Below are 17,310 nucleotides of genomic sequence, written 5' to 3'. Positions count from 1 at the left end.
CGGGTTTTCATCGTTATTTCTTTTATTCGATATTTCCCTTCATAATTCATCCATCCAGCCTGATGTTATCATTGGGAATGAGTCTGAGATCGCAAACGTCCAATACCACCGCCTAACGCCTTGCGGTCGCTATTGCACTCCATTTGAAACGATGTGGCTTGTTGTCTGGGCCGAGCTGCGGCTTGCGGGCGGGGTTTAAATACTCCGGCAAGACAAGGGGTTATAGGGATGGAATCGATGAGGGTCAACCCCCCCCCCCCATTCATGTCCAATGCTGGATTACGTTGGAAACACGATCTCGATCAGTATTTGGAATTATTCTTTTTGCAGTACAGCATAGACAAGGTAAGGACTATATGTTATCAATCTTGCGTTGATCCGATAATTCTTTCCCCGCGATCGGAGCGTGTGTCTGTAATGTACTGTGTAGCGTATTCCGTTGGTGGCGATCGAAGCATAGAAAAACGACCTCCCCTCCACCCTTTCATGCATGCATGATGAAACATAATACCGATAATCTAGCGTTGATTTCAGATTGATTATTGATCCAGGCGAGGAATGGCACGATTTATAATGAAATACAGTAAAACGCTGTTTGGCTGCGTTTCCTGGGATTACACAGAATCACTCTAAAACTATACTCATATTCACCACGGTATAAAACGGAAATGTATGGATTCTCTGTTTTTTGCATCTTGACCAGAAGAAACTCAATGACAATCGACTATGTTATTAGATCCATAGCTATAATATTTAATATAGTTTTAGCACTGCAAACACCGGCATGTATCCCCATTGAACAAATTGCTGGCACACACGGCCATACGCCCACAGCGACCTCTGGCGCTGAACCTGTTAATGTGATTTTGCATGCATAAACAGATAATGTGATATACCTGATATTTCAATACTTTTAAAAATATATTCACAAAATGTATGTATTCCATATCGCCCCCAGCCATAAACAACAGTATGAGATACATGATAGTAAATTGTGTAGAATCAGAATAGCAACAGAATAGCAGGTGAACAGTATCAGATAGACTGAGAGAGGCTGTAAACCAGGGAATTGAAAGTGTAGATTTCAAGTGTAGATTCAGAAGCACACTGGAGGGAAGCATACGTGATTGACTGGCATTGAGCAAAGAAATATCATTTTTGATTATCATTAGGAACAGTCGATGATTAACATATTACTATAGTACTATATTGGATAACTTAGGTATAGGCTACCATCAATTTCTTATAAGCATATGGGTTATCTATGATTAAAGAAATGATAATAGATAATACATTTTTATTCATGCCTTCTCTATGCCAAGGAACAGTCAGGCTGAAATAGTCCCAAGCTTAACGCCAAGAGGACATGCCACCCTGTGTTCACAGGAATCTCTCTCCCACACAATGTGATTAACACCACTGTGTGGCAGGCACTGGACAATGCCACAATGCTACTGTACTGGCCTTGGATAACGGGGGATGCAACATTAACAACCGCAGGATAAGCTAAGCAATTACAGTTCACATTAGAGCAGAGCCTGTATGAACTTGTGACTAAGCCTGGTGTATTTCTAAGGGGCTTCACACGTCTCCTAGACTCATGCCCTGTCACTCAGCCACCAAACAGGCCCCTGAAATAGATGACACGGTATAATAATGCATCTTGTTATTCAGCATAATCACTCACATTAAAGGGGCTATAGATAATATTCAGCCACTAGATGTCACACTAAAGCACTAGCAACAACGAGCTGTTGGCATTTTATCCAATCAGGTGCATTCCACATGGGGAAATGGGAAGTAGGGAGGGGATACATGTGTGGGGGAGAAAAGCAATACTTTTATTCTGCAGCTTCCTAAAAGCTCTGTTGATGTATTATTAAAAAGAAAATGATTACTCTACATACTCTACACCTTTAAATAGATCTTTGGGATCAGTATTGGTCAAAATATTGTCAACATATCAAAAAGATTTAAAACTACTAAAAAACAACAACAACACGGTACCTTCCATGGCTGCGTTGGTGAGCACAGTCATAGCACTGGCCCTCCTCTTCACCAGGCCTGGTGTATCTCCCAGGTGCATCACACTGTGCAGAGAGCCTAATGACTTATCCTCCTTGTGTTCATCCTCTGAAGCAGACTAGAGAAAAATGTTTGTTAGTCACAGAATAATTAACAGATAGGAAATAAGCGCCCCCCTCTTCCGTGGATCTGAGCATCTACCTCGTTGGGGGACCTGACGGCGTTGGTTTCCGTGGATACCATCCTCGGCTCTATGACACATTAGTGGGCGGAGTTGAGACGATGTGTGGGTGATCGCCGTTGAATAAAAATGATGTTTGAGAATAAATTGCTTGTGTCATTAGAATCTTAAAATAACGTTATATGTGACAATGTGACAATGTGTCTATCACACGGCTATTCACCCCACGCTTCCGTATAATAGTAAAAAATAGTAAGAAGATTAGTATTGTTTTTTTTTGGGGGGGGTGGGTTGTTTCTTGCCTCCTTATTTAGCTAGGCTTTTTCTTTATGATTTCTTTATGATGTGATTAGCTGCTATTCTGTAACTGATGGATTCGATTTGATAGATTTGATTATTTTAATGCAGTATCTGGAACATGTAAATAATAAGAAAGGTCAATCATTAACCAATTATCTGGTGACAATAAAAAAATGCTGTCTTTTGAATTTTTTTCTTTCATCTCTTTAATAATAGTTTTAGTCTGTTATTTGCCTGTTTTTTGGTCAAACTGTGAAATGTAAGATGTATGACTTTGTACCATTTGTTCTCAATAAAAAAAAAGAAATGCTGAATCAGGCGTCCAAATAAATAGTAGAATAAAACAAAGTAGCCAACATGTGCTACAAAGTGACTATGTAAAGTGCTCAGAAATCAAAGACAGAGCAAGGCATGCCGCACCAGTGGTCCAATAGTGCTTCTAGCCAGAGCTATTTATTACAATGGTAATAAATGCAGCTGCTTCTAGCCAATGGCACGTAATTGAGAGATAGACGTGTCATGCATGGTTTGACTATTTCCCATTCCATGTTTTATCGTTAGTACATCACAAGTTATCCCAACTAGCCCAACAGCTCACTTGACTTCATATGAATGACTTCAGCGGCAGAACTCGAAAACGACTAGGAATGTCTAGGGCGGCTAGGTGGTGTAGTGGGCAAGGCACTCGCCACCAATGTGGAGACGCTGGGTTCTCGTGTTCGAATCCAGCTCTCCACATTGTTTTCAGTTTGGCTGGTCGTCCGTACTAATACAATTGGCAGTATTAGAGGGTGGGAAACTGATGGGTGGGGATCGGGCGTTGTGGACAGCGACTCCTACAGGTCGGTTGGTGCGCCTGCGCAGTAGAATCAGGAAGTGTCGGGGGCAGCGTGAGCCTCCCACGCGTTACTCCTCGCCACTGAGAGATCGAGCTGCGCAGGTGAAAAGATGCGACTGCTGTTACCTCAAGTACCGGAGGGGACTTGTGCTATGTATGACTTAGTCCACATTGCAGCCGGCTTGTGGGAGGCAAGAAACAGCGTTCGTGACAGGGGAGGGTTGAATTGGATGATACGAAATTGGGATGGGAGAAAAATATAGAAAAAATGGGAGAAAAGGTGGATAAAAAAAAAAAAAACTACTAGGAATGTCTGACCACTAAGTGTATCTGACTCTTACCAACCTGCACGGACTACAGCGTATAACCTATAAGGAATATCATGCCAGTTAGGGTACCTTGTGTATACTGCACCTGTGTATACTGTATACTTTACCTTAGTATATATTCAGATTATAATTCTTTATTACCCATATTGTAACCTATAATATAACTGATAGGGCATACTGACCCTCATCTGCACCTTTGATTACACAGTTTACTTTCTCGTATTCTTATACTCAGAGTTAGTTATATTGTTTACACTGTTTATTTTACATTTATTTTCTCATATTTCTTATATTCAGATCACATTTTATTGCCTATATTTATGTCTTTCTACTAGTCTATTACCATGCTCATACGTGTACCTCCCCTCCCCTCTCCCCCATGCTTCTCTGATGCCGGAATTTCCCCAAGGGGATCAATAAAGGAATAAATATGTGGTGTTCTCAAAACAACACTGGACTAGTAGTGTAGTATTGCAGCAGCAGGAGGGTCACAGACTGACCTCGTCCTCCGTGGCGACTCGGTTGATGGTCAGTCGTGGAATGAGCCTCCCGTTACAATCCTTGATGATTTCCTCGTTGTCCTCGAGGCCCCGCTCATCATCTGCAAACTCAGACCCGCTGTGATGGCTGAGCGCCTTCTTACTGGTGGGAGTCGACTGGCTCCCATCAGCATGTTCCTGTCAAACCACAGACAGTGTCACTCTGCATTCTAGTTTATTTAGTAATATAGCAGTAGTATAGTGTACTGTACTACAGTATGAAGGTATGTAAAAAGGATTATAAGCAGGTATATTGAGACAGATGTGGATGAATATATATATACAGTAGATATAAATATATATGTATACGGTATATACAGCATTATTGTACATGCTATCATACAAAGTTATATGGGTTATATGCAGGGGCTTGACATTAACTTATTGGCTCACCAGCCACTGTGGCTAGAGAGAGAGAGAGAAGAGAGAGAGAGAGAGAGAGAGAGAGAGAGAGAGAGAGAGAGAGAGAGAGAGAGAGAGAGAGAGAGAGAGAGAGAGAGAGAGAGAGACTATTCACTAGCACTCTAAAACAGTGACGCTGTATGGTCTACCCGCCAAAGTGGCTGGTAAGAATGACAGAGTTACACGCCACTGCCGAATTCTACCCACATTTGGCGTGTGGCGCGTGTTAATGTCAATCCCTGGTTATATGCAGGCATATAAATAGTTATATACAGTAGTTACCTGCTCTTGGCTTTTGAGTTGTAGCAGAAGCCGCTGGAACTCCTCCTCCTTCTCAATGGCCTCCCTCATTGTGGCCTCGTTCTGCTCGTCATAGGCCATGGCGACCACGGCCAGGATGAGGTTGATGAGGTAGAAGGAGCCCAGGAAGATGACTATCACGAAGAACAACATGTACGTCTTCCCAGCTGCCCGCAGGGTCTGCATTCAGAGAGGAGAGGAAACTGCGAGAACTAAGGACAGGACCTTAAAGGAACACGCCGAGGTTATGGGGAAATGCTCTTTATCGTCTTCTCTTGAGTCGGACGAGGAGATTTCCTCTCCATGTGTTCGGTAGAAAACTAACCAGCTGCAGGTTTTAAGCTATAGGTATCTGCTTCTATTTGTGCTAAGTTAGCTGGATAGCTTTCTGTTGAACGCACAGAGAGGAAATTGGTATCAATCTTCTTGTCTGACTCTGGAAAAGACAGTGAGCACATTTCCCATAATGTTGGTGTTCCTTTAAAAATGATCTTGCATTCTTGCAACACGTTTTCGCAATTATGCCACACTAATGTGGAACGCCCTACCCACAGCCGTAAAATAATGTGAATCCCTACCCTCCTTCAAAACCACTCTCAAAGAGCACCTACGGGTGGCTGCAATTAGAAACTGGCCTCTATAAATGTCCAAATCCCCCCCACCCACCCACCCAACCCCCTCCATGTAGTTTCTTTCCCTTCGGATGTATATATATTTCTCATGATCTCTTTTTTTCCCCTTTCTTACACAGTACTGTATATTTGTATGTCTTGTATGTACCTCCCACCTCTTGCAGAGGAGACAAGTCGCATTTCTTTCCTCTCTCCCTAGGCCTTCAAGGCCGTTCCTACCGCCGCCTCTACTGCTCCATGGAGCCCGACGCTGCTATGCCCTGCTTCGTGCCGGTGGCCGGACTATACTCAAATCAACTCTAAATGGATCTAATCAGTGGATTGCATATTTTCTTCAAGAAGCAGAATAAGGCTAACCCTCTCTGCCTATTGGGACATCATAATCGGGTTACCAACTTGAAGACGTGGTCATTTTTGGATTATCGAAGCTTTTGGACTGCAATAAGAAGATTTTGGATCTGTTTACCGCGCACAGGATCTACCAAAATGAACTGATAAGACACTTGGACACTTGGACTAATAATGCATTCAGTCATTTGGACGGAGTTGTTAAAACTCACTCCACTCAAATCAATAGAGTTATATTCCACTCTATTCAAATCAAATTTAAAGGGACGTGGCTGGGATAAATTGTGCCAGTCAGTCAGCCAAAACAAATTCCTGGTCCAAGGTCGAACCGAGAGCTCTGGAGTCGAAGGCCCTCTGGGAGATAAGAGTGGCGAGCGGCTTCCCACACCCCCAATCCCTAGTCCCACCCCCCCCCCCCCCTTCCTCTGCATTGGCGCTGCACTGTCGGCTGCCTCGTGTGAGGGAGACCTCCCCCACCCAGGACTTGGCTTGTGCACTCCCCCCCACCCCCCCCCCTCCCACTCCCCCCCCCCCCTACAGCCCTGTAACAACCCCAACCCACTCCCCCCTCCTTCCGTAAATGGCGCTGCCTATGACGGCTGCCAGTCTGTTTGCGGTGGTGAATATGCATATGTTTGTCTCAAGGCTCTGTACCATTATTACTATCTAAAATGTAATAATTGTGGAATATTACTGTAATGAGCTGTATGTGTATGATCCAAGCGTCCTATGATCCTCATAGGAGCATAACAGAAAAAAGCATTCCATGTGAAGGTATTCTGTATCTTTGCATGTCAACTAATAAAGAAACTTGAACTTAAATGTCCTGATGAATTGAAAATGGAGGACCCTGATGTAAACAAGACGAAAGTCTTTTTCTGGTCTGCATCCTCGTAGCAGTTGTGTGTATTGAGCCGTACTGTATTGTACCCATTCTGCAATATGTTAATAAAGTTTTCAATCAATCAATCAATCAATCAATCAATCAATCAATCAATCTCATGTCAGACATAAAAAAAAACAGAAATCATGAATGAATGTGAAGCGAATGAAAAGAGTGCCAACCAGCTGAAAGAGATTCTCCCAGTAGTCCTGGGTCATGAGTCTGAAGAGGGCCAGGAACGCCCAGCCGAAGGAGTCGTAGCTGGTGTAGCCATAGTTGGGGTTCCTTCCAGCCTTCAGACACGTGTATCCTTCTGGGCACTTTCTATCAACAGGGGCAGTGGTGAAGAATCAGTTTGCAAAGCAACCTTCCCCTCCCTTCTCAACCTCAAACTATGACAATACATCTTTTGATGGCAAAGAAAAAAAATACTATCATTCAACATTTGAAACGGAGTCAAGATCCAAACGGGCTAATAAGCCTTATCATTATAAATAATGGAGGTTGAAGATAAATAAACCAGATCCTATTTGCATCGTGCATTATGATAACGCAACATACCCGGCGTCTGAGCTGTTTCCACAAAGAAGGGCATCTAGGCTGCCCTCCAAATAATAGTGATTCTCTATAACCAAAAGAGACAGACGTGAGATGCATGATCAAATGAATTCCATCGAGGACAGTGTTGGTCCCCCAATAAGAGTGAGGACAAAAAATTCTACACCTACCGATATTTTCGATATACTCCGTGAAATCGAAAGTATTGTTAGAATATGCTGTGTCATTGAAATCCATGGTACTGTTGAAGGCCATGGTGTCACTGAATGAAGAAGTGGAGTTGAAGTCTTCGAATGCCGTGTCATTCAGGGCAATGGGCCATCGCACGCACTTCTGCCGCAGATTTCCCATGAAAAGCTGAAGGCCAATGAGGGCAAAGACCGCAAGGGCAAAGACGGTAAGGATCATCACGTCTACCATCTTCTTCACTGACTGGACCAGGGCTCCCACGATGGTTTTCAAACCTGGCAGCACACAAGACACAGTGTTAGTGAAACTCTATTGTGAAACATTATCAGGTGATCATGAATGTATGTTATTAAAGGGACACTTCACCAAAAACAATCCTAATTTATTTTGCACATAATCTCACACATATGCAAAAACTCACTTTTGCACATATTAATTTAGTTTGACAGATATTATGTGAAAAGAGTAAATTACTTTCAATATGGCCAACAGTGATGTCATCAGGGACATTGAATCCTTGTGTTGATTACAGCTCCATGAAATGATGTAGATGTAATAGCAATAGGGACAGCGTCAGCTACCATATAATTTCATTGAGCTGTTAATAACAGCACAACAGTGATTCAATATCGCCAATGACATCACTGGTGGCCAAACTCATTTAATCTCAATAACTATCAAACTAAATAAATGTGTGCAAAACTATTATTATTATTATTATTTTATTCTGGAGTGTGTAGAGCAGACTGGCCACCAGCACTTCAACACGGCTGCTCTAGCCTCAAACGTTCTGGTGTCTCGTGCATTTGCTCTGTACACACTCCAGAACTTAATTCATTCATTTAAAAAAGGACACATTGTCGCTTTAGGTAAAAGTAGAAATATCCTAATGGATTAGTAGTGATGGAAGTTTAATATTGATTTTGAATGTCCTTAACCCTTTCACTACCAAAGGGTTAACCCTTTCACTGCGACAATACCGAAGGTTAACCCTTTCACTGCCACACAACAAAGGGTTAACCCTTTCACAACCACACTACAGAAGGTTAACTGTCTGTGGTGTGGTAGTGAAAGGTTAACCTTCTGTAGTGTGGTGCGGCTAAGTGGCGCAGTGGGCAAGGCACTCGCCACTAACGCAGGAGATGCTGGGTTCGAGCCCAGCTCTCGGCTTGGCTGGTCGTTCATACTAATACAATTGGCAGTATTAGGGGGTGGGAAAGCCGGTGGGTGGGGATCGGACGTTGTGGACAGCGTCTGTAGTGTGGTAGTGAAAGGACATTGCCCGCCGGGCAGTATGCCCATCTCATACCCCTCTCTGCCACCGCTGTAAGCCTATGGAGATGTTTACCTTCTTTGCAGGGCTATAACTTTTAAAATTGTATTGCTATATTGACATTACTATGGCCCATTCAACATCGATTATCTATCGTTCAGGATGTGGGAACGTTATACTTTTTCATTCATACATTGTTGTGTTAATACCTTCTAGAATATAAGTATGTTTTTAATCTTTTCTGCTGTAATTCCAAAAACGCTAGTTATAGGCCCAAACGCATATATAGATTATCGATTGCCGTTTCTTTCCCATACATGCTATATTAAAAAATTCAAATGTATATTATCGGTATACATTATGCTTCATCATGCGTGAAGGAAAGGGGGGGGGGGGGTCGTTTATAATTCCTTGATCATCAGTAACCATATTGATCAGATGGTTTGCAAACAAGGAAATGCACAATCGGGTTGAAAATAACGTTATATTCGTCTTACCGTGGGCCAATGAGACTGGCGGTGAAAGATCCCAATTATACGACGCCGATCGCCTAGGTCCATTTCCGGTTTGCATGGCGCAATAAACGCCGAAATCATATCGATTATTACGTTTAGAAAGCAATCCATATGTACTACAGTGTCTGTCGGGAGTCCCGTAACGAGATGTGACTGCCGGAGGACTTTCCTCGATGCACCGATGGCACTTCCTGTTTTGCGAGTGTAACTCGCCCGACCATCCACCAGGCAGCGGTATTGAGCCGCCGTTGCAGTCACATCTAGGGTCCAGCTGCAGCACCGGGGGTGGGTGGATGAATTATGAAATATTGATCTCAAAAACGCTGTACAGCGATCCTGGCAGACAACGCATGGTGGGCAATAACGCTGGACAGCGTTTTTGGCGCTGGATGTGTTAAGTATTAAAACTAAGTAAAACAAAAATGTTGACATTACATTCTTGTAATGAAGTACTGTTGATGCAATTCGATGCATTGCTGCTGGTCCATTTACTCAGGATACTTTCTCTTATAGTTGCCAGAATTGAACTCAGAAATAATAAATTTTCACCAACTTGTGTTTTGTATGAAAAACCCCTTTTCTAGAAAATAACTAGTAACTGGAGGGTTCAGATACATGTGGAGTTAAAAAGTAGGATATTCCCTTTGATGTGTTGTGGAGTAAAAGCATAACGAATGGTACTGACTTAACACAATGGCGGCCAATCACGTATATATACGTTATTGGGAGCCAGCGCTTGACGGCCAATCACGTATATATACGTTTTAAAACTTGTTTTTGCTTTTATTCCATTTTAATATCCTACTCAAAGTCACGGAGCTGTAAGGGCGGCTAGGTGGTGCAGTGGGCAAGGCGCTCACCACAAATGCAGGAGACGCTGGGTTCGAGCCCAGCTCTCCACATTGCTTTCAGCTTGGCTGGTCGTTCACACTAATACATTTGGCAGTATTAGGGGGTGGGAAGCTGATGGGTGGGGATCGGACGTTGTGGACAGCGACTCCTACAGGTCGGATGGTGCGCCTGCGCAGTAGAATCAGGAAGCGACGGGGGCGGCGTGCCCTCCAAACGCAGACCCCCGACGCTGAAAGATCGCGCTGTGCAAGTGAAAAGATGCGACGGCTGCTACCTCGAGTACCGGAGGGGACTCGTGCAATGTATGGCTTCGTCCACATTACAGCCGGCTTGTGGGAGGCATGGCCTAACGGCGTTCGAGACAGGGGAGGGTAGAATTGGATGATATGAAATTGGGATGGGAGAAAAATAGAAAATGGGAGAAAAAGTAGATACAAAAAAAAGTCACAGAGCTGTATTTTGGCTGGAAAAGGCATAATGGGACTCCGAAAGTGCAGTACCGGCCAGATCCTGGTATTGGCGCTGTCTCGAGAATGTAGTTTCCCCTGTTGCAGACCTGGTGTCACTTTTTTTTCGCTCCGGGTGGACTATTCTGTTAGCCTGAAGCTATGGCTTCACCAGATCGCCTGGAATACTTTTTGCGACGCCGAATTCAGTATGGAGTAAAGGAATATAGCATCAGCCAATGAACATATCGCTCTACCAGATGACGATCAAATAACTGGGAAATTCTTTTTGGAATCCAACCGGCCACAGGTAAGAGCGATTTGATGTAAATTTTCTTGTTGTTTCTTGTTTCTGGTTCTCATAGCCATCCACCCGGTCAGCATATGATGTTGCGATAACGAATGCCGTTATTGGTAATCAATCAGAAACAACTTCCCCCGCCCCCCCCCCCCCCTTTCATGCATTCATGGTGGAACATGATACCAATCATATGTATTTAGATTTTTAACTCTAGCTTGTGTACGGCCAAAACGCCAATCAATTTAACATTATTAGCTTAGCGCCCTATAACTAGCTTTGCAGGAATTACCCCAGACCATTCCGATATAACGTTCATATTCACGATGCTATAAAACGGGAACGTATTGATGACAAAATTATTTCTCTATGGCATATTGAAGGGAAGGTTTATACTGTCAATTGACAATGACAATAGAATAGAATAGAAAACTTTATTGCCATTTCAACACATGGTTGATTGGGATTTGTCTTGGTGCCACATACAGTACAGACATTATAAAAACATACAATATAAAAACACAAGAATACATGCAATACAATCCCCACAATAAAAGTTTTACACAAACAATTAAAAAGAAAAAATGCTACAGTACCTAAAATAAATTGCTCAATGGACACATAGCAATAATATAAAATATAGATTTAGCTCTACAAACAAGTGAAAACTTGTAATGAAAAGCTGACCTCATAGACTGGGGCCTGTCTAATCCCAATGGCCCCGAATGTGTTAATGTACAGTAGACGTATGTCAAAACGGCACTTCAGCACTGCACTTGAATCAAAATAATTGACTTAGTTTCCACCCCTGTGTAAAGTACAGAGTAAGAATGCACCCATTGGATAGTTGTTCAACAATGACATACATCTCTTGACACTAAATCATCCAGGTCAACGGTCAATATATATGGTTTTATAATCTACCACTGCTTAAGACCAGAGAGAAAACAGCAAATGACATACGTGTGTGAATGAATGAAAACTTACCAGGAATCACAGTAATTGTTTTAAGGGCTCGAAGGACACGAAACGTCCTGAGGGCTGACACGTTGCCAAGGTCAACAAACTCAGTGATGTACCTGAAGGGAGACACATGCCATTAACGACATGTCTATGTGCACCCGGGAGAGAAGAGTCACACGGCAGTTATAGGTCTATTTACACCCCCTCGCCTACGTGGAGGTTTGGAGGCTGTGGCGTACAGGCATAGAGACAGCTCTGCAAACATGGTCTCATCAGAAAACATAATAAAGTACTAATCAACCACAGGAAAAAAGGGTACATAATGTACATTATGTTATAGCCATAAGTAATATATTGACTTTTTGTATCAGTAAAAGTCTGAATAGATTTTTGCTACAATATGTAAATATATTATTTATGCCTCTACCTTCCCCCTGCCCTTCATTAATAAACCCACCCACCATTGGGTTTTACCCCCTGGCTGTCTGCCTGCCTGTCTGTATTCTGCTCCTGGGTTCTCATGTACTAGCCGACCAGGTGTCAATAGCTACAGTACATAGGATAAGATGTATCTTTATTGATCACCCAGGTGTAAATAGCTACAGTACATAGGATAAGATGTACAGTATCTTTATTGATCACCCAGGTGTAAATAGCTACAGTACATAGGATAAGATGTATCTTTATTGATCACCCAGGTGTAAATAGCTACAGTACATAGGATAAGATGTATATTTATTGATCACCCAGGTGTAAATAGCTACAGTACATAAGATAAAATGTATCTTTATTGATCACCCAGGTGTAAATAGCTACAGTACATAGGATAAGATGTATCTTTATTGATCACCCAGGTGTAAATAGCTACAGTACATAAGATAAGATGTATCTTTATTGATCACCCGGGTGTAAATAGCTACAGTACATAGGATAAGATGTATCTGTATTGATCACCCAGGTGTAAATAGCTACAGTGATAACATGATAAGTGATAACGCCAACAGGTGTCCGTTGCAAACTGCCTACAATTAATCAAAGCCATTAGTCAGAGAAATGTTGTATTCCTATTTTAAACATCTGAACTGTAAATACAAAGATGAACACAACATACGGAGATACAGTATACAACGTATGATTTGGTTTGTGCTGGGGCATATGCCATGATTTGTTTGTGCTGGGGCAGATGACATAATTTGGTTTGTGCTGGGGCAGATGACATGATTAAAGGAACACACCAACTTTTTGAGAAATTTGCTTATTTGCCATCTACCCTGGTGTTAGACAAGCAGATACATACCCTTTTCTTCTCTGTGCATGCATTTAGGCTTAGGGAACAGCCGCACTGTTAGCTTAGCGTCATGATTCACTGGAAGTAGGTGTGCCAGTGTAGCCTAGTTCCCAACACTCTAAATACACTCCAAATACAACTCGAAAACTTTCCTGTAAACATGTTGTGACCTGTGTATTTACCACGTGGAGAAAAAAAAATTATTAGACATTTTCGTTTTCTAAGCACTCTGCCGAACCCCTACTGTCTGGGCGCAGTGATTTCACACAGCACCCCTCCCCCCTTTCTAACTTCCATCAATAAAAGCAATGCGACTTGTAGCTAGCGACAAGATGCGCTTTCATTGAGTAAAGTTAGAACGGGGGGGGGTGGGGGGTGATGCGTGAAATCACTGCGCCCAGCAGTAGTTCAGAGTATATATCTGCTTACTGCTTAGAAAACAATTTTTTTTTTTTTTTTTTTATTTATCTTTTTCCCCCTCCATTTTTCCTCCGATTTTCTCCCATCCCAATGTTAGTCCTATGCCAATTCCCAGTCCCTTCCTGGTCGCTGCGCACTTACCCCCCACAGTCAGATCATCTGGGAGAGTGGAGGCTACCACGTGCTTCCTCCGACACACGTCCAGCCAATCACCGCTTCTTTTCACCTGGCAGCGCGGATTCTCATCGAGAGGGCGTAGCGTGTGGGAGGATCACACTATCCCCCTCAAGTCCTATCCGCGCTTAGCAGGCGCCCCGACCGAACTGTAGGAGTCGCTGTTTACAACGACCCGGACCCACCCCGCCAGCTTCTCCCACCCTCTAATACAGCCAATTGTATTAGTGCAGACGGCCAGCCAAGCTGGTGACAACCCCGGAGCTGTGAGCTGGATTCGAACAGGCGAATCCAGCTCACAGCTCCGGGGTTGGTGACGAACGCAATCTCCGCTCGGCCACCTAACCGCAGAAAACAAAAATTTCCAATTAAAGAAATAAGGAAAGTTTTTGAGTTGTATTTGGAGTGTATTTGGAGTGATTGTTGGGAACTAGGCTACAATGGCACACATACAGTAGGCTGTTCCCTAAGCCTAATGCATGCACAGAGAAAAAATGGGTATGTATCTGCTTGTCTAACTCCAGGGTAGATGGCAAATAAGCGAATTTCCCAAAAAGTTGGCGTGTTCCTTTAAGTAGTGTATGTTTAGACTGCTCCACTTCGTTCATCAAATGGCAAATTAAGTTATACTTCAGAGGCCAAACATATAATCAGTGATCACTGATGGACCCTTTTTTATCACTATCTACAATCACTTCTATTCAACAGCATTATATGTTCAAACACAGCTTTGTTTTCACATCAATATATTGCTATTTTAAAATAGGTTGAGAACATTACGTTCCTGACCTGCACGATGGAGAGGCTGCTCAGTGTGCTCAGATACTCACGCCATGCTGATCACCATGAAATCCAGCCAATTCCATGGATCTCGAAGGAATGTAAAAGATCCCATACAGAAGCCTCTAGAGAAAACTTTGGTTGTTGCCTCAAAGGTATAAATACCAGTAAAAACATACCTGTGAAAAGATGAGGTACCGTGAGCTTCCAAAAGACACATAACAACGGCAAGTGCAATAGAAGCTCAATCTTAAACCAAACAAACCAAAATAAAACGTATTATACTCACTCTACAAGTTTACTCCATGCTGGTGGGTTGCTCATCGTCATGAACACACAGTTTGCCAGAATGGTAATCATGATGAACATGCTAAATAATTTGATAAAGAGTTAAGGAAAATGATCTCCAACATAATCAATACATTTTAACTCAAGTCAATTATTAGGCATGAAGACACAAAACAGATCATGTCACATGTAGGAAAGAGGCATGATAGTATGGAAGCTATTAAAGTTCAAAAACTGTTAAGACTAAGATTAAATAATTCATTAATACAATTTATTTTTATCACAGGGGTTCCTGATATTTTGATGCAGGTGACCCCATATCATTGAGGTCAGAAATTACTGTGACCCCAGCATTCAAACCACCTTGCATTCATAATTGTATCAATTACATCATTCCTCATACTTTTACTCATAGTATATATTCAGATAAAAAAATCAGTATTGTCTATATTTATTGTAACGTATATTATGACCGGCAGGGCATACAGTCCCTCGATGCACCTTTGTTTACAGTTTATTTTTCTGTTAATAGGTATATTCAGATTGCATTTGATTGTCTTTCTTCTATTACCCTGCCCATACCTGTACCTCCCCTCCCCCTTCCCCATGCTGCTATGGTGCCTGAATTTCCCCAAGCGAATCAATAGGAATATCCTATCTTATCTTCGCACTGAGTACCATTCAGACAGAAACCAAACTGGTGGTCAATAACAACTCGATCAGCTCATCAAGTTGAGGGGTTTCTCAGCAGTCCAGAAGTCATTTTGGCTGTAGCTTTACATCTCAATCAGATATTACTACAGACATTTTTTGTTAGAATATAAATTTTCTTGGGACCACGTTTTAACATCAATGAGTCACATTCCTGATATTGGGAAATCCTCGTAGCTGGAAAACTGGCCCGCCCCGACTTCCCAACAACCCAACCCAATGAAGACAATATAAAAAAGGATATGAATGTATGAGAATTTTGATGGATCCTCTTCTAACCAAACTAAAGGGGCTCAGAAGGTAACAGGCCGCTTCAGCATTGAACCTGAAGATTGTGTTTCCATTGCTGATTACAACAAATGTCTGAAAAATACAAAGAGAGATGGTGTATATATACAGTATACACATGGTTGCACCATATAATGTAACTTAGCTGCTACTAAAATAATAATGTTAATATATAAGAATTACGAACTTAATTAACTTAATTATTAACTTGAGATTCAAAATGTAAAGCTTGCATACCGGTAATGCACTGTACGAGTGATATTGTATAACAACTAAATGGAAATAGATGTCAAGCGACCCCTCCTGCCTTATTACCGGAGACAGGCAAAGGAGGCAGTAAATATAGGATAGCAGCTCACTAAACACCAATGTGTATACTGTGGTCACGTGTTTCAACTGGGGTTTCACTGCCCAGTAATAATGTTTCCTGTCGCCTGGCTGGGACTGACTTTCTGTTCTTTGTAGAAGGGGTCCATGTCCTCCAGAGGTGTGTTGAGTAACTCTGGTGGAGGGTTTCCGAAGATCGCGGGGACGCTCTTGCCCGCCTCCAGGTCCCGATGGGGGGCCAGCGGCTCCCCTTCCTCTTTGTGGCCCTCTACTGCCGCCCTCTTCCTCTCCTCCGCGAGCCTCTCGATCACCGCCAGCGACTCTGGGGTGAAGCGGCGATACGCAGACATGCCTGGGGGAGGGAGTATGGATGCCATCTTCGCATTGCGAAGGGATACCGCCACTCCGGGGTCTCTCTAGAGAGGGCTGGCCAGAGAGAGAGAGGGACATGATTGGGTACAGTGAACTATATAAAATGCTGGCAGCAGGTTTATGGGTTTCTGCGGTGAGATACGGTTACCAAACATATGACACACAACAGAGTAATGTGACTCATTTGGGAAGCTGTTCAAAATGGAACAAAAATACAATTGAGCATATATTATAGTTATTACGTTCAAGGAAGCTAGTTTGACTATAGTGCATCACATACGGTATGCAGCAATAATGAAAGGAATGTTACAAACCAAAGTATGCAGATCTCTTTACAAACAATATGAGCAGGCAATGAAAGACCAAGTGAAGTGACTTACAGGGATTACAACAATTACACAGTTTTTGTGTGATGTGAGGATGAGTAATTGGTACTTGCAAACAATATCCGTGTGTGTGTGTGTGTGTGTGTGTGTGTGTGTGTGTGTGTGTGTGTGTGTGTGTGTGTGTGTGTGTGTGTGTGTGTGTGTGTGTGTGTGTGTGTGTGTGTGTGTGTGTGTGTGTGTGTGTGTGTGTGTGTGTATATCAGGCACATGCCGTGAGCTTTGAGATTGGGTAAGCATACAAATATTTTAATACACTTAATTACACATTGTGCCAAGCACAAATGTCATGGATGAGTGCAGTGTCAAGGAAATGCCATTCACGCAAATGTATGCCCTAGAACCCACTAATAAACAGTAAGCGGAGAGTTACAGTGGCGAACTTTATGATCAAATTACCCACAAAAA

The 17,310-nt window shown here is 42.6% G+C and overlaps 1 protein-coding gene across 1 annotated transcript in view; it reads right to left on the bottom strand.

Moving 5' to 3' along the window:
- Nucleotides 1-16,551, bottom strand: part of scn4aa (sodium channel, voltage-gated, type IV, alpha, a) — a gene marked incomplete at its 3' end in the record, with an annotated part of 112,566 nt that extends 96,015 nt beyond the window's left edge. Inside the window, 11 exon segments of the mRNA XM_084323065.1 lie at nucleotides 2,008-2,143; nucleotides 4,174-4,350; nucleotides 4,897-5,094; nucleotides 6,960-7,101; nucleotides 7,339-7,402; nucleotides 7,506-7,799; nucleotides 11,896-11,987; nucleotides 14,584-14,712; nucleotides 14,823-14,903; nucleotides 15,765-15,895; nucleotides 16,270-16,551. Of these exon segments, the coding sequence (XP_084179191.1) occupies nucleotides 2,008-2,143; nucleotides 4,174-4,350; nucleotides 4,897-5,094; nucleotides 6,960-7,101; nucleotides 7,339-7,402; nucleotides 7,506-7,799; nucleotides 11,896-11,987; nucleotides 14,584-14,712; nucleotides 14,823-14,903; nucleotides 15,765-15,895; nucleotides 16,270-16,524 (1,699 nt within the window). The 5' untranslated portion in view covers nucleotides 16,525-16,551.
- Nucleotides 16,552-17,310: the final 759 nt, after the last annotated feature.

Source organism: Notolepis coatsorum (assembly GCF_963971535.1).
Source record: "Notolepis coatsorum genome assembly, chromosome: 10".
NCBI lineage: Eukaryota > Metazoa > Chordata > Actinopteri > Aulopiformes > Paralepididae > Notolepis > Notolepis coatsorum.
This window is presented reverse-complemented; position numbering and strand designations above follow the sequence as displayed.